This window comes from Pseudophryne corroboree, chromosome 2 (genome assembly GCF_028390025.1).
Source record: "Pseudophryne corroboree isolate aPseCor3 chromosome 2, aPseCor3.hap2, whole genome shotgun sequence".
Taxonomy (NCBI): domain Eukaryota; kingdom Metazoa; phylum Chordata; class Amphibia; order Anura; family Myobatrachidae; genus Pseudophryne; species Pseudophryne corroboree.
The window spans coordinates 77,219,083-77,237,920 of NC_086445.1; the positions used below are offsets into that span (position 1 = coordinate 77,219,083).

Sequence of the window (18,838 nt, forward strand, 5' to 3'; positions counted from 1 at the left end):
TACACACTGGCTCATGAAACCTGATACTCCTGTGTCCCTGCCTGCACTGCACACATTCTGGCTGTCTGGTTCTTCCTTCTGCTGCTGCACAAGAGGGAGAGCCAGTGCTGTCAGTGTTTACCGGCTGGGGTAGGGGCCCAACACAGGGGGGCCCAGGGTAGAGTGCCCCCCCCCCCCTTCTTAATCTGGCTCTGGTTTAGGGGAACACTGGCATTGTGATCCTAGTACTGTATAATGAGACACTGACACTTGGGTCCCAGTTAAAAATAAATTAATACGATTACAGTATGCTCCAGTTATATACCTAGCTACTGTAAGCACCTAATTGAAGCAACTGTACATTTCCAGAGTTACAGTTTTTACATTTGCCCTTTGGATAGATCCTGTGTGTGTAAGTAGAGAAAAGGTTTATATGACGCAGAGCTGATGTTCCCGGCCAGGGACCCACATCACTCTCCTGAGTGCAGGAATGTGACATCTATCCTGTGAGCTACACATAACTGTCTATGTGAGTTTCCAGGGAGAGTTTTCTGGCTGAAACAGCTGTTGAACTCATCCAACTCTAAAGCGCCATACACACTAGAAGATATTTTTCAAAGATCTGAAAGATAATGACGATTGTGAACGATATATCGTTCGCATCGTCTAGTGTGTATGGTCCTCCAATCAACGATGCGCGCACCCGCGCTCGTTGATTGGCGGTTGTGCTGAGCTGCCTGCTCAATGTGAGCAATGTCACTTGTGACATCGCTCATCACGGCATGTGTGTACGGAGCCGCGATGAGCGATGTGCACAATGTGACATTGCTCACCTCCCCTCCAGTGCCTCCCTCCCCGGCAGCGGCTTCATATCTGAGCCGTTGACAGGAGCCGCTGACCGCTCAGCGTCTCCGCCCACTGCCCCACCAATGAAGTTATAAACCCACTGCACCACCAACTTAATATAAAATTAATTACAATGGGTTTAATATTTTTTATATATATATATATATATATATATATATATATACCAACAAATATAAAACCACAGCACTCACCACCCCAGAAGCGGGGTGCAGTGTCTGCACTCACCACTCAAAGGGTGGGGTGCATGTAGCCTATGGCCATCTACTTAGAAAAAATATACAAACAGAAAGTTCAGCACTCACCAAAGCAAGCTCACTTATTTTCACAACATCAATAAATAAATGATGGGGGTTTAGTTAGTGAATTGGCCAATGCACGGAACCCTGCAAACCGCTCGCCAAGGTACCCCATCTTCAATAAATTTGGTTAGCTCATATTAACTGTGGCCACAAGCTTTGTTCATGAACCCCTATGCAAGCCCAATTATCTTAAACCTGAGTCAGCTGTAATTTATCAGCCAGTGTCAGGTGACTAGTGTACCTTTAAAAGCCATGGAGTATTTGGCAGATACACAGTAAACCAAGTGGGCATATTTGCAGTTATATTATGTGTGATACAGTTGCTAGGTTTTAATTTTTGAGACTCTGTGATAGTGTAGGACCTGAATGAGGGTGGGATACCTTGGCGAGCGGTTTGCAGGCTTCCGTGCATTGGCCAATTCACTAACTAAACCCCCATCATTTATTTATTTATGTTGTGAAAATAAGTGAGCTTGCTTTGGTGAGTGCTGAACTGTATTAATATATTATATTGAACCCATTATAATTAATTTAATATTAAGTTGGTGGCACAGTGGGTTTAAAACTTCATTGTTGGGGCAGTGGACAGAGACGCTGAGCGGTCAGCAGCTCCCGTCAGCGGCTCAGCTAGGTGCAGCACTCCTTGCGGCTTGTATAAAGGACAACAACAGGGCATACGTGTAGACAACGTTTAAATGCCTTTTTTGCTGCATTGCCATCAGGTCTTTTATGCCGCAATAAAGGCATTGAAACGTCTACACGCATGCCCTGCTGTTGTCCTTTATTCAAGCCGCCAGGAGTGCCGCACCTTTGAACTTTATGTGATTATTATTTGTGGAGGCACCCTGCCCAGTAACGCGGTCTTAATGGGAGAGCCGGGCACTCTGGTCTGTATTTATTTTATATATATATATATATATATGATCCCCATGATGAAGTCTAACTGCTGACGAAACGCGTTGGTACTGCTGTACCTGAACCTCTTTATGGACAGATAAGCCTTTTAAAATTTATATTTTGTACGTTTGCATTTTTACCATTCTTCGGATACTTATGGAAAACTAGATGTACCCCGATTTCCTATATGGATAGATAAGCTTGAATTTTTTTTTATCCTGTACGCTTGCATTTTTACCATTTGTTTTTATGTGTTGTATTAAAATTTGTGAAAAACCTTTTATTATCCCTGGTTGTGAATTGTAAATTGTAGGATTTGCTTATTCTTAGAAGGTTTTTTATACACAACTAATTTTATGGTAAACAATGGTATGAAAACTGTACGTGCTATGTTATATTTGTCTTATCTTTTTTATGTACTCATATTGGTCATATGACTGAAGAAAGACTGTATCAGATAAGTAGTCCATTTTACTCACACTGGGTCTACACTATATACTTTTTAGACACTAGAAGGCGCCATTTTCTCCACTTATTCATATATACATATATATATATATATATATATATATATATATATAGCAAAAATCCGGCACTCAGATCTTCTCCATGGATAACTTGCCTGGTGCCCTCCGTATTAAGCTGTACCTTAGCATACAGCTCCATACAATATTCTCCAACGGCGGCACTCAGGACTGAACTCAGGATAAATATCACAGACGCATAAAGTTGTTTTTCAATGTTTCAGTGCTGCTGCACTTTTATCAAGATGTGTCACAATAAACTTACATACAAAACTCACCCCCTAAATAGACACAGTGCACGTTCGTCTCTGGAGCCGCTTCCAGCCATGCCGTCAAAAGCTCCGGCGACGCCGGAAAATTATGTCAGATAGCCCAAACGTGTTGCATAGCAACTATAAACAAATCAACTTTAAACCACATATCCCAACAACCACAGCAGTGAAAAAATGCATTATAGTGACACTTCATGCAATAAAAACATTAAAGCATAATACATATCATATATCACTGTATAACATCGGGTCTGTATCGGCAACCATATATTAACTTGTAAAAGCCATCACAATGAGAACATTCCATACAAGATACATTGTTGCCGTGGAGCATTTAACTTATACAGTGTCTCAACCACCCTGAACGAATAATTAATGCAAAATCAAGCAGGAGTTGCAACATCTATAAGAAGCAAGTTAAACCCAAGGTTTCATTCAATCCCCTTGGGGACAAAGTGCCTAATCTGTCAATCCACTGAACCTCTTGCTGTAGTAACATTTTCTTCCTATCGCCTCTGGGAGGCAATGGAATGTGATCTATGATGCGATATTTAATGGATGTTAAACTATGTCTAGCAACCGCAAAGTGCCGCGCCAATGGCTGATCACTCGTGCCCTTCTGTATAGCGGTTTTAATGGCGGAGCGATGTAGCGCCATCCTCTCCTTAAATTGATGTTCCCGACATATTGTAGGGAACACGGGTAAGTGATGACAGATCACAAATTGGCTGGTACACGTAAGATGATGTTTAATAAAGAACTTCTTTCCAGAAAAAGGGTGGAAAACATCGCTCCAGGTTGCATAAAACCAAATGTTGTACAATTTGGGCAACGGAAACACCCAGGCTTATGGTTTCCCAGAAAAGTAGAGGATTTATTTTTACCCATGTTCTTACAAGGCTATTTCTCAAACTTCTACCTCTACGGAAGCAGGGCATCAATGCCGTATCATTCAGATTCAGCCCGGGATCAGTACTTATTAATGGCCAAAACCTTTTAGCTGTCTTAATTATTTGAGGACTCATGTGTATAAGTGTTAGGCCAAGTAATTTTTTTCCGATTATCAGTGAGCTTTTGGCTCACTAACAATTGGTCAATGGGTACAGCTAGTGCTTTATCCTTCATAAGGTTTAGTTGTTTAGCACAATGGGGGTAATTCCGAGTTGATCGCAGCATCAAATTTGTTAGCAGTTGGGTAAAACCATGTGCACTGCAGGGGGGGCAGATATAACATTTGCAGAGAGAGTTAGATTTGGGTGAGTTATTTTGTTTCTGTGCAGGGTAAATACTGGCTGCTTTATTTTTATACTGCAATTTAGATTTCAGTTTGAACACACCCCACCCAAATCTAACTCTCTCTGCACATGTTATATCTGCCACACCTGCAGTGCAAATGGTTTTGCCCAACTGCTAACAAATTTGATGCTGCAATCAACTTGGAATTACCCCCCATATCCCCTTTCTACAAATTTATTGAACATCTGATCTAGTTTAACTAGCGCCTCTGATCGTTTGCTAGTTATTCTCAATACTCTAAAAAACGGTCTATGCGATAATGAATCCTTTAAAGCCTTGGGGTGTGCACTGGAGGCTAGCAATAAATTATTCCTGTCAGTCCCTTTGGTGTATAAAGAAGTCTCAAGTCGAGTACCAGATCTCGTTATAGTAACGTCAAGGAAATTAATGCTTTGTTTACTCAAAGTGTATATAAACTTCACAGGCCTAACAGAGTTGTTATGTGCTTCAATTAAAGAGATAATCTCAATATCTTTACCGGACCAGAACATAAGCACATCATCTATATAACTAAAATATGCTATTATATGTTTAGAGACCAGATCCTGCTCAACCATGAATATAAAACAATTAGCTACAGAAGGTGCTACAGAAGAACCCATAGCAACTCCTGCCGTTTGCAAATAATATTTCCCGTCAAAAAAGAAATAATTTTTAGACAAGATCATGAACAGGCAGCATTAAGAGCACTGGCGTCCTATGATGACATCATAATTAGACAATCTGATAAAGGCGGATCTATTATCATCCAAGACTTGTTTACCTATAGAGCTGAAATTATGCAGCAATTTCGGATGAGGTTACTTATAGAGTCCTACCGGGGGACCCTACTGTCAATTTCAAAAAAAGAATTAGATGCTGTCTTGGAGAGGGCGGTTATAGATGGTTTCATTTCTGAGAAAGTCAGAGACTGTCTGACGGTGACCTATCCCATAAAGCCTATTCTATACACCCTCCCCAAGATTCATAAGCATCCAACTAGACCACCAGGGAGACCAATCATTTTGGCTTGAGGATCTATTTATCAACCGGTATCTGTATATTTAGATGGTTTTTTACAGCCCATTATACAGGCACAACCTACTAATTTAAAGGATACAACCTCTTTGCTGCTGGCATTAAAGGAATTACCTGATTTACCTGACGATGTGTTATTGTGTTCGGTTGATGTATGCAGCCTTTACACCTGTATACCCCACAGTCTAGGGTTGCAATCAGTAAGGAGGTTGATATCTAATAATGATGATTTTGATGGGCCTAATGCCGAGTTGTTTATGTCGTTATTGGAGCTGATCTTGTCTAAAAATTATTTGCTTGAACTAAACCAGCCACAGAACCTGTGTAATTCAGGAGTGTTCCAGTTTAAAGAGATCGTATGGTCAGCCTAATTATGCGGAGAGTCCTGGGCTTATACTGTACCTGCCCTAGGGTAAAGGCCGCAGTACAGTGGGAGCACACTGTACAATGGCATACATGGCCCTTCTGAACTAGAAGTTCTACAATATCTACAAAACAGGCCCCTGGAACGTTTGCAGGTTGTCAATGTTTGCTGATAACCTTCAGCTTTGATCAATAGTTTTAAAGCAGCGATAAGAATGAAAGCAAAACCAGGCTACTTTAGCATTTATTTCTGTTGCCGTTTTAGAACTATCACCCAAAGCCATTGATGATTGGCGTCTTTCACAACCCACCCCTTCGTAACCCTACCCCAGATGTTCTTTGTTGTTTTTTTGCTACATTCTTTATTTTCTGCCAGAGATTACTTCAATGAATGGGTTTGTTCCAGTCTGCAGCTTTTACTTCTCTTCCTTCCTCCCTTCTGTGCTTTCTAGACAGGTGTATTTCTTATAGCAGAGTTGTCTATGTTTATTGCCGCTGTACGGTACAACCCTGTAGTCCATATATATTTTGATCATTGTATCCTAACCCTGGTAACATCATTTACTACTAATACATCATCTGACAGTGGGAAACCCCTATATTTAAAACAGAAAGATTTATAGTTCTATAGAAGGTATTTTAGCAGAAACATTATTTCGCTCTGTGGGTTGGTATAGAGGTCACTGTAGCCAGTTGTGTGGTTTATAGTAACATCACTGAAACATTCTCAGTACATGAGCTTTTATCGTTACAGTTTCACGAGACAATGTGTACGGGGAAATGTTCAAAAGTCATTGGGAAACTTCTGTTCCCGCTGGGAATCTGCGCCATGGTTGCAAATCTACTGCTGTACTTCCCAAATGGAACGATATTAGAGGTGGAACAGATAACGGATTTTGTCTGGTTTTTCCATGGAATTGTGGGTGCTGGATTACTGGTAAGGAAACTATTAAGCCGTCCATTGGTTTTATTAATACACTCGCCCCTCACCCCCTACCACCTTTCTCCCCAATAATCACTCGGACAACTGAATTGCGATTTAAAAGGTCACAGCCAAATTTATTGATCGAATTAGAATTGGTACTCTTATAAGTGGGTGGCGAGAAAGCAGTGCGTGCCCCCGGCTACAGTCTCAATATTAAGTTCCTCTTAAAATTAAACAACGGGGCGGAACCTAAGTCCCGCCCTTGCGCAAGTTAGCTGAGCGGTACCACTTCCCACCATTGGCATAGCACCGGTCAACCCTTATGATGACGACCGTGTCGGCCCTTGAGGCCACGACAAACTCGCCGAGTATCTGGGGGAAGTGCCGGCCAACCGATGTTGCGCTACTACAGACCGCCGAGGAGCACTGCTTGCCGCACCTGCTGGACCTCTCATGTCAGGTGATAATTAAACTTCGAAATGGCCTGACGGTGCCTCCATCGGCATTAAAATTAATTCAAATTTTCCATTTAACCAACTTTGCACGTTGATATTAAACTCAGAAATGGCCTACCGGTGCCTCCACCGAAAATAAAAAAATCTCAAATTCCAGTTAATCAACATGTCCACTGCCTATGTGCCGAAACTGCCCCATCACCAGGGCGGGAGGGTGGGTGCCTTCTTGGATCCTTGTCCAGCATGGAAGAGGAAGCCTGCCTGCCTTTCCTGATCTTTTGTACCTCATAGGTAACTCTCCTCCCCCCTTGTCCTACAGGATGTGCTTAGGAATTTCTCTGCTCTACCCTCCCCTTCCCCCTTCCCAAATTCCCAGCCCAAGGCTTCTCTCCTAAAAAAACCAGGACGCTTATTTATTCTTCAGGCCTTTTTGGCCCTTGAATTCTTATATAATTGTAAATGATGCAGTCATCAGCTCTCTACTTCTCCATCACCAGCTTCCTCAGCCAGTGCCGCTCACTAAAGATGACGCCTGTACAGTAGCTGAGACAGACATGACATGCTGACTGATATTGCATTACTTGTTAGAAAACAATGGGGCTAATTTAGCAACGAGTTTTATCGTATGCGACTAATTTTATAACTCGTTTCGTATGATAAATGGTGCTCCGTCCAATCAGCTTCCAACTGTCATTTTTCAAATACATGACAGTTGGGAGCTGATTGGAGCCCCATTTATCATACAAACTGAGTTTTAAAACTATTTGTATATGATAAAACTGTTGATAAATCAGCCCCAATGTATGCAAATCCTTAAAATTATACTTGCAGACAACCTTTTACTTTATACATGCTGTAGGGGTTTGATATATTATAATCCCAAAAAGAAAAAGTTTTTCCGCACCAGAATATTAATGGTTATTTAAAGGGAACATTGGATTTGATAGTTGGAACAATTACTGTAAGTCTCCATCTTTAATAATGATGTCCGTATTAGGTGCCACTCACCAATTACATTATATATTATAATCTCGGCACAATAATGTGAACTATATAAATGTCTATGTACTCTAGATCAGCATATAAACTATACCAATGTATTATATATTTATAGAGCAAAATCAAGTATAAAAAATTCTCCCACAAAAAGTCAACGCACATAATGGTAAATACAGTATTAAAATGTGTACCATATGGAACGCTTATACAAAATAGCTTATAAAAGGTGTAATGTACGTGCAAAGGGTGCTAGTATGCTCGTTCAGTACAGTAGCTTATATAAATCTCCTGGAGCATGCTGTAGAGAGCGGGTGTGACGCCAGTTGTGCTGTTGGTACTCTCAGCACGATGTGTAGGTATTTGCTACGAGTGCTGCCACTTGCTGGGCTTTGCCCATGCTTGTCTTCACTCCTGGAAGTAGCGAGAGACTCACGATTTTTCGGGGAGTTCCCCAAACCCCTGTTAGAGTAGACGCATCTCCTACGTCCCAACCACTTCCTAGTGGAGTGGGCAGGATGGTGAGATAAATACCAGAACTACTGCACCACATTGAGGGGGCGGGGATAGATTACGCAAATTGTGTCCCTGCAAATAGCTGTATTTTGCCGTGATGGGGCCTAATGATGTGACAGCCCGTCCCCACCCACCAAAGTAGCCAGCAGCCTCCCCTCTCCAGGCATCTCTCGGAGAAGGCAGGAAAAGTTGGCAAGTGTGGTTTAGCCTGATGAACTCTCTCTTCGTTTTAGCAGTGTAACAGTAAGTCCTCACACAGTGGCGGGTTTAGGTGCGGGCTTGCGGGTGGGGACGCTGCGGCCTGAAGGCGCGGCCACAGTCACCCTGCCGCATGTGTCGCTTGTACACATGCGCAGGTCCCGGCTCCTGTCAGCTTCATTATGCAGGGGCTGGTAACTGGCCAGCGGCGGCTGCAACAGGGGCTCTCTTCCTCCTCCAGCGTACAAGGTAGCGGCAACCCCCCTCCTCCACACAGATAGGAGCTGCCGCTGCTCTCCACTATATCACTCTCCGAGGTGTATTACATCTCCCCCCATTAGGTTTGCATCAGTGGCAGCTCGTCACCTGTCTGGCTGACGTCAACGTGATGTGAGGCTCAGGTCCAGCGGCAGTGGGGCGGGGTTTAACTCCGGCGCTGCTAAACAGGCTGGTTTCTAGTGACTGCATCAGCCTCTGAGGCCCATAGAAGCCAGATAGGGCTGATGTTATAGCAGGGGAGTGGCTTCACATGGAAGTGCTCTATCTGCTAAACACAGGCGGACTGGCAGTCCCTGCAGGTGGCATATTTTACTGGGGGGGCTGTAGTTCTGCAGTCCTAGTTTGCGTACATCTCTGAATCAATTCCATAGTACTTAGTTGCAACAAGTTACAATGAGCTCACTTGCACCATTCTACCGCCATTTAGTTGTTGAACAAAATTGATTAGCCAGTTCTCTCGACAGATCCCAAAAACTGTCTGCAGTTCGGGGAAGGGCATCTTAGTAATAGGTTATAGGTTATACTGCAGCTTTATTGCATTTGAAGACCTGACCCCAGGAAGAAAGTCCAACAATTTCTCTGATTTCTCCTGCAGGCTTTCCTGCCAGCGTTTATGATGCTGGGTGTCGGGGGAGAGGGATGCTGCGCAAACAGATGTGGGGTAAGGAAGCAACGGCCAATAGTAATATTACATTTGCAAACTTTGCATTAAAATATTTTTTTTATGTATGACAAATGACATCTTTGAACTTTTCAATTTTCTGCGCCTCTGGCGAAGGATGTAGGTGCATTTCTTTCTAAAATGACCTTTAAAGTACTCTTGGATCACTTGCCCCACAGGTTCTAGATTATGGTTTGTTGTCTCTGCTTCCAGCAATCAGGCCATATGCAAGTTGCATAACACAGTTGAGTATTTAGGAATGGCTGCACTCTCAGATCAGGTCTGTGTCCTTACTTGCCATATAGTCACAGTGGTGTAAGTAGAAATGTTCTCTTAAGGGGGGTACACACGGAGAGATCCGTGTTATAATCTAAGCAATCTGACTACACTGCCGAGCGGGTGGGAGAGATGTGTGCTGAGCGGTCTGTGACAGATCGCTCAGCACACATTTTTCCTAGTGTGTACTGCCCTTTAGTGATGCTGATAGAAAAAATGGCCGTGGTCCTGTGTCATGAGGGGGTGTGGTCACATGAAACTAGGGGAGTGGCTACATGACAATAGGGGCATGGCCACATTATGCCACACACCGTAATGCCCCTTACACATTATGCCACACACTGTAATGCTTATTACACATTATGCCACACACTGTAATACTTATTACACATTATGCCACACACCGTAATGCCCCTTACACATTATGCCACACACTGTAATGCTTATTATACATTATGCCACACACTGTAATGCCCATTACACATTATGCCACACACTCTAATGATTATTACACATTATGCCATACACCGTAATGCCCATTACACATTATGCCACACACTGTAATGCCCATTACACATTATGCCACACACAGTAATGTCTTACATATTATACCACACCGTAATGCCTATTACATACTGTATTATGCCACACACAGTTATGCCACTGACACCATTTTATGTCCCACACACAAAAATGACCCTTATAAATTATGCCCCAGCTGTGGGCAGGTGGTACTGAGTACCACCACATTTCTTAATGTTACTCCATAGCACCCTACTTTCAGCACTGTATAGTCATCTACTGATACATTTAAGATAGGTGACAGAGAGGATATCGGGAAATTGCAAGGTGGTGGAGAGGAGGCCGCCAGAAGTTGACTCTCATGAGTCTGCTGTTAGAGGCAAGGGGTATGTGTAAAGAACCACCCCTTTCCCTGAGACAGGCACCTCTGCAGGCTCTAGTCTGTATTTGTGGTTTCAGGTTAGGCTACATCTGGACAGGTTCCCCTTTGCCAAAGCCTTTACGCTGGGGCATGTGCACTCACAGTCTTTCCATCTTCACCCTCTTTCCTGGGACTGAATAGATTTAAGAGTGTTTATAAGACTCTGCAAAGGAGCACAGAATGCCTCGCTGGTGGGGATGGCACATTTCCCAGAGGATGGCTGCCATAATGCAAACATGTAAAAGTTCATTTCTTAAAATCCTCTGTAATAATAGGATGCAGAAATTACATTCATATCTAGTAAAGATTTTTTTCAGAGGTTTAAAATATATAAAAAAATCCCCTTTAGTAAATTGCAAATAATTTTGCAGCCTCTCTAATCTAGTAAATAGTAATTTTCTTTCAAGACAAGGAACCCATTGAAATGAGTGAGCCATTGAAAAAAAATGGGCATTAAATAGAATGGAAATTAATGATGATTCCACAACATTATTACCTCCTTTGCAATCACTACAGATTCACCTAGTGTGACTGATCTACAGTCTTCTATGATAATTTCCCATGAATAGATACAGTGGTTTTAAAATCACCATGTAAATTGCTAAAACATGGTGATTTACATAGTGACTTCTGTAAATCAAATCCACTCAGTGGGACTGATGAATAGGGAGTACTACACCAATTTGCTAATATGTTCTATGTAAATTTGATCTGCACATGCCCAGGACAGCGGTTACAGCACCTAGCACGTTCACGTTTGCGCTTGTGCGGAGGGAGGGACATTAAATGTAAGGTGACTAGAGAAAGGGTGTGAGGTGGGGACGTCAACAGGGACTGTTGTTTGGCATACCATGGCCAGGGTCATGGCAGAGTAGCTGGTGGCCAGTCTGATTAAGCTGCTTCTTCAGGTGGGATGCGGTCAATTTACCTACAATCAAAATCTTAACAGTCAAAATCCCGACAACCATTGACCGACAGTCAAAATCTCGACAAGGTCAAAATCCCGACTTAGTCAAAACACCGACATTTAAAATACCGACATGGTCAAAATACCGACATTTAAAATGGCGACAGGTCAAAAAGTCGTTATGAGTTTTTCATGATTTTTTTTTATTGAAACCGACTTGTTCATACTGTACTATCCCAGTCGACCTGGAGGGGGAATGTAATAGTGTGCCGAGCGCAGTGAGGCACCATGTGAGGGGACGCGGTACGCTTATATGGTGTCCATGTCAACCTATGTTGTCATACAAACAAAAAACCCCAATGAAAAATGACTTTTTGACCTGTCGACATTTTAAATGCCGGTATTTTGACCTTGTTAGTATTTTGACCTTGTCGGGATTTTGACTGTCGGTCAATTGTTGTCTGGATTTTGATTGTAGGTATTTCATACTAATCCCCTTCAGGTGCCGCAGCGGACCACTGAAGCCACAGTGATGCCTCCTGTGGCTTTTACATATTTTCTCACAGCAGATGCTTCTACACAGCGCCCACCTCTGAACAGGGCCGGACTGCCCATCTGGCAAATGCCAGAGGTCCGATGGGCTGGAGGGCCGGTCCTGTCACACAGAGAGCCGGGAAGGCCACGCGAAGCGCAGCCACCGGTTCTCTGGTCTGGCCGCTCCCCCGCCTGTCTCCACGGAGGGTGTTGCGAGTCCATGCCCCCTGACTTGTGGCACGCCCCCGTCGGAAGTGTCCATGCACCACCTTTCGACAATTTTCGGCCCCCAGTCCATCCCTGCCTCTGTTAACAAATGCAGACCACGACACAGACACAAATTAAAGGGGAGTGGCAAGAGCAAAGTATGGGTTGGTCTGATGGATCAGTGGCTGGATTGAGTGTGAACAGAATTATCCCAGTTTTTTCAGAATTGTGTATGGTATGGAATAATCTAGAGCAGTGTTTTTCAACCACTGTGCCGTGGCACACTAGTCTGCCCCGAGCAGTTTCCAGGTGTGCCGCCATAGAAGCACAGCCAGACCTGTCAGTGTTTTGCCTCTACTGAGGCCCTGGAACAATCAATACTGGTGAGTTTAGTGGTTGCAGAGCCAGTTCTAATTTTGGGCTCAGGCAGTGTTGGCTTCTGGCTTTCTCAGATGTGGCTCAGGCATTACCTATGGAGAAGCTGCGACATGAAATCCTAGGACTCGCAACTGCACCATGCATCACCATTATATCTGAGTGTGCCTTGGCAATATTTAAATCTTGTTCAGTGTGCCGCGAGTTGTACAAGGTCGAAAATCTCTGATCTAGAGGAATATTATTAAAATGTTATGCCTGTCGGTTTGTTCCAAGTTGGCACAAAAACGACTGAACCGATTTTCATGAAAACGACATCACTTTGTAGTGGAAACTCGTAGAAATGACCTGCACTTTGTTTCATCCCGATCCGTCGAGATAGAGCTGAACAACAACAAACACAAACTTTATTGGCATCGTTAATACAAGAGATAGGTGTGGCACTATGTGTGCGGCCGGTAGGGGTGGAGGGTGAGGGGCTTTTGGCCCATGAGAGTTGTGTATAGGTGGTGCAAGAGTTGTGTGCAGGCGGCATGGGGAAAGCCGCAGGTAGAAGCTACAATAGTTAGTTTATAAATTTGCACCAACCAGAATTATTTATTCATTGTATCCAAATAGCTTGTTCTGTACATTACTCATTAACTAATCTGTCTGCAGAGCTGCAGATCTGTGTTCTTGGCAATCAACCACTGACATTAACCTGCACACACATTCAGCCACATGTCTGAGACCAAGGAACCCGGGAGTACAGTATATTTACCAAAGGTCAATTAAAAAATAACTAAAAAATTAAATCAATTTTAAATAGATGAAAATTGATCTAAATCTATGTTGTCTTCCTAGAGCTGAAACACACATTTACTAATGGCCTGCATGCACAAGCGACAGGGCACCAGCGATAAACGAGCGCGGGGCCGCACATCGTTCATCGCTGGTGCCTCCACACTGAAAAATATGAAAGGAATCTCGTTCATTAATGAACAAGATCGTTCATATCTTTCAGTATTATCGCCCAGTGTGTAGGGCCATTACATTTATAAAAAGGAATATCAGAAATCATCTGTTAGTAAATGTGTGTTTTAATCTACCGTATATACTCGAGTATAAGCCGACTTTTTCAGCACTTTTTTTTGTGCTGAAAAAGCCACCTCGGCTTATACTTGGGTCAGCTTTAGGAGGGACACGGAGAGCACAGCACGCGGCTCTCCTGTGACCCTTCTGCATCTCCGGCGGCAGCGGCGTCTGTGTGGTAAAGGAAGTGCACGAACCGGCACTTCCTTCCTTTAACACACGCCGCTGCCGCCGGAGATGCAGGAGGGACACAGGAGAGACGTGCGCTGCGCTCTCCGTGTCCCTCCTTCAGAAGACAGCGTGGGAGCGACGGAGGGTAAGTATCTAGCACTGTGGGGCATATCTGGCACACCTGGCACTGTGGGGCATATCTGGCAAACCTGGCACTGTGGGGCACATCTGGCACTGTGGGGCACATCTGGCACTGTGGGGCACATCTGGCACTGTGGGGCATATCTGGCACTGTGGGGCATATCTGGCACTGTGGGGCATATCTGGCACATCTGGCACTGTGGGGCATATCTGGCACTATGAGGTCTGTGTACGGGTAGAGCTGCATTTCCCACCCTAGGCTTATACTCGAGTCAATAAGTTTTCCCAGGTTTTTGTGGTAAAATTAGGTGCCTCGGCTTATATTCGGGTCGACTTATACTCGAGTATATACGGTATGTAATGCAACATTGATTTAGATTGATTTTTATCATTTTGAAATCAATACTCAAAAAAATAAAAATAAATATATATATATATATATATATATACACATACATATACATACACACACACACACAGTGTATATCAACCTTTGGTAAATATAGCCCCAGGGATTAATAAACACTCCTAAACGTAGGGTTCTATTTACTAAGGGGGTCATTCAGACCTGATTGCTCGCTAGTGTTTTTTGCAGCGCTGCATTCAGGTCAGAACTATGCATGCATATGCCCGCAATGCGCAGGCGCGTTGCACAGGTACAAAGCGAATCGTTGCTGTGCGATGGGTTTTACGAAGAATCCATTCGCACAGCCAATCGCAAGGAGATTGACAGGAAGAAGGCAATTGTGGGTGGCAACTGACCGTTTTCTGGAAGTGGTTGGAAAATCGCAGGCGTTCCCAAGCGTTTGCACGGCGGGTGTCTGGCGTCAATTCCGGTCCCGGACAGGCTGAAGTGATCGCAGCAGCTGAGTAAGTTCTGGGCAACTCAGAAACTGCACAAACTGTTTTTTTGTACCGCTCGGCTGCACATGCGATCGCACACTTGCAAAGCTAAAATACACTCCCCTATGGGCGGCGACTATCTGTTCACAGCGCTGCAATACAACCCTAGCGAGCGATCAAGTCTGAATGACCACCTAAGCCTTGGATGGAGAGGAGGTACCAGCCAATCAGCTCCTGTCATTTTTCAAACACAGCCTGTAACATGACAGTTAGGAGCTGATTGGCTGGTACTTTATCTCCGTCCACTTTATCTCCATCCAGGGCTTAGTAAATAGACCCCTAAATCCATTCTCTTCTGTTTCTGTTTATATGTACCAGTTATTTGTTTGAATACTGAAATCATATGCAATTTAAGAGTACTAAATAGTAAAGGATTTGTATGCAAACAATACAGAAATAAAAATAATGCTATTGAACATAGAATAATGAGTCTGGATTTGCTGCAGAACATGACCCCTCTGATGGATGAAGAAATGGGTGACTTGTCTTATGTTTGGGGCTCCACAGATGTTCCTGTCTGTGATGCTGTCAGCACTGGGCGCCATAGGAGGAGCCTACTGTGTGGTCATCTCTGCCATGGGTTTAGTCCGTGGACCTCTGTGTGACACAGGAGATGGAGAATACACATACCCTTTCAGGAATGAAACTGAGGAGTAAGTCACGTGTCCGCGGGTCATAGAAGCCCATAAGTTATTAGCACAACGCATCTCTTTAAAAAAATCTCAAAATTAATAGGTTTTTTTTTATGTATTTTTTTTTTTTTTTTTGCTTATTGGTGTTTGTTTTGTTTAATAAATGACTTGACTACTGTAGGTTTTATTTTATTATGTTTTATAACTGTATGTTCCAATGAATGACGTTGCAGTATTGCAGGTTCAGATTTGTCTTTTGGAACAGTCCAAATTTGATGTCATGATTCATTGATGTCAAACAGTCATGTCAACAATTTTCCTCTAAGGGACCAATCATTTTTTTGCTTGTGTTTCTATTATGAATGAGAAGGGCTGTTGTTTGTTGTAAGGGGCCACAAAGCAATAAAGTAAAAAAAAATTACAATTAATTTTTGAGACACCATGTCACCCCCCCCCCCCTTCCCCCCCACACACCCTAAAATATACATGCAGGGACACAGGTTCCAATAGGAGCCATACCCTGCAATATGCAAAAAGTTACCTGATCACATTACTTCCAGATTCAGGCATAGCAGATCGCGGACAAGTGGCCGTTACCGCTAGCGATACTATAGATTGTAAGCTTGCGAGCAGGGCCTTCCTACCTCTATGTCTGTCACCCGGTTTTGTTCTATTCTGTTGTTCTAATTATAAAGCGCAATGGAATACGCTGCGCTATATAAGAAACTGTTAATAAATAAATAATAATAATAAATAGACCTATAAATATGATGTAGCTATCATGGTGGCAAGCTCCAGGAAGCTTAATAAATTTGCCAATATCGCACTCCCCATAGACTGCAATGGGGGCTGCTCCGGTGACCAAAAGAGGCGGAAATCCTCTGAAATCCCTTTTGATGGACTTTCCATTAAAAGTCTTCATAAATAGGCACCTTAATGTTTCAGCCAATTAACGCAGATTATGCAGCATTCCAGGTAATATGTTCTTTATCCTAAGGGTCGTGATATAACAATACTGTCATAATAGTAATGTAATGTATGGCACATGTTATAGCTAACGGAACATTTCTCTCTTCTGCAGGGACAATTATCTGTTTCATCAGAGCACCTGGAGCATTTGTAAGGCACCTGAGAACATTGTGCTGTGGAATGTTACATTATTCTCCATTCTCTTGGGAATTGGCGCCATTGAAACTGTTCTGTGTGTAATCCAAGTCATTAATGGGCTATTCGGCGTCATCTGCGGCACGTGCTTGAGACAAAGAAAAGTGAGTGAATGTGCTGCTTGGTAATGTGTTATTGTTGTGAAATATTTATTACCATTCTCAGAGACAGCTCCAATCAAAATGCAAGTAATGGGTTAGTATCTACGTTGAATTGAATTTTGCCCAAAATTAAATATATACATTTTTTTTTAAATCCCTCATTTATTGTTTTTTTTCTGCTATTTCATTGAAAAATGTCTGAAAATATTAGTAAAACTGGTCCTTCCAATAGGAAGATCCTATCCAATAACTGCAAGACAATAAATAATTAGTGTAACCGTGGCCTATTATTGTTCTGCCTCTGACAGGAAGCTAAATCAGAAATAAACTTCAGAGAGTATTACTAGTTACACAGGGGGAAGTGTATCAAACCTTCTATGGGATCCGGTCATGTGACCGGTGCTCGGGATCCTGGAGGTCACCATGCCGACGCCGGGATCCCGCCTGCTTACCAGCCTGACAGTTGGCATGTTGGGACTATTCTCACTTGTGGGTGTCCACGACACCCATAGTGTGGGAATAGAACATGTGGCGAGCGCAGTGAGCCACCAAACCCTGCAAGGGGCGTGGTTGCGCTCGACACCCCCCCCCCCCAGCATTCTGCTACCAGGATCCCGGGGTTTGTATGCTGACTGCTGGTCTTCCAGACCCAACCCCCGTTCTACACAGGACAAGTGGAGAAGTTGTCTATAAAAACCAATCAACTTCAAGCTATAATTTCTGAAATTTAAAGCTAGAAGTTGATTAGTTGATATAGGCAGCGTCTCCCCCTGTCCTCTTTAGAAGATTTGATACATTTGCCCCTTTAGAATAAAATAGAATGGATGAAGTCTAAATGATTTAATTAAAGAAGAATTATTGGGGGGGAATTCAAATGTTTGAAAAGTCGGTTGGGTGTCTGTTTTTTCCTGTCTATTAGATAGGAAAAAACAGACACCCAACTGACTTTCCAAACATTTGAATTCCCCCCATAAAGTCAAGTTCCCAGACGACAGCTATACTTAGCTCTGATTGGCTGTTTGCAATCACATGTGTGCCGTTGAACATAATATATTAAATGTGTTTTCTTTCAGACTGGTGTCGCCTAGCTGCAAATACCCTCTATTGGTAGAATATATTGAAGAATGGCGGAACTCACTGAATATTAAACTATATGTTAAAGAGATTTATTTGGGGTATTGAGGTCAAATTTGGAAACTGTCTTGAAACTTGAATAATGAATATAGGCGATATCTTCTCTAGAACTTTATTTCCTTCTGTGGAAAGGGATACATCCAGCATGACGCCAGCGCCAGCATCCATGTTGGTTGATGGAACAAACCCCAATAGCAGCTTCTTATTATCCTCTTATACTTTATACAATAAATGTGTCATATGTTTCGGTATCTACTACCTCTACAATTTACATTATCCTAATACTCATCAATTGGCTGTAAAATTGTCCTCATATTAAACAATTATCTTTAAAAGTTATATACTTATTCTCAGTCGAACATACTGGGGCAGATTCTGAATTAGGAGTAAAGCAAAAAGGGCAAGTAACTTTGCATCTGAGTAAAACCATGCTGCACTGCAGCTGGGGTAGATGTAACATGTGCAGAAAGAGTTAGTTTTGAGAGGGGCGTGTCCCTTTTTCCTTCTCACCCTTGGAGAATTTAGCTAATAATATATTAGCAAATGAAAGAAATGTTGATTATATTTTATATTACATATCATTATGTCTCATTTATTGGGTTAATATCTCCTATCCGTTTGACACTGCATGATCCCTAAATTGGACATATCCCAGCCTTCCCACTTTTGGAGGGACAGTTCAAATTTTTGAAGATTATCCAGTAGTCCTGCAACCGGAGTCGCCCTTTCTTGCAG

At 42.9% G+C, this 18,838-nt stretch overlaps 1 protein-coding gene across 2 annotated transcripts in view; it reads left to right on the top strand.

The window, feature by feature from the left end:
• LOC134999715 (transmembrane 4 L6 family member 1-like) overlaps nucleotides 1-18,442 on the top strand; it is a 55,858-nt gene extending 37,416 nt beyond the window's left edge. For both annotated transcript variants that reach the window (XM_063951444.1, XM_063951445.1), the window contains 5 exons: nucleotides 6,269-6,451; nucleotides 9,479-9,544; nucleotides 15,580-15,725; nucleotides 16,786-16,972; nucleotides 18,043-18,442. In XM_063951444.1, coding sequence (XP_063807514.1) covers nucleotides 6,269-6,451; nucleotides 9,479-9,544; nucleotides 15,580-15,725; nucleotides 16,786-16,972; nucleotides 18,043-18,057 — 597 coding nt within the window. In that variant the 3' untranslated portion in view covers nucleotides 18,058-18,442. The remainder of the gene's footprint in view (nucleotides 1-6,268; nucleotides 6,452-9,478; nucleotides 9,545-15,579; nucleotides 15,726-16,785; nucleotides 16,973-18,042) is intronic.
• Nucleotides 18,443-18,838: the final 396 nt, after the last annotated feature.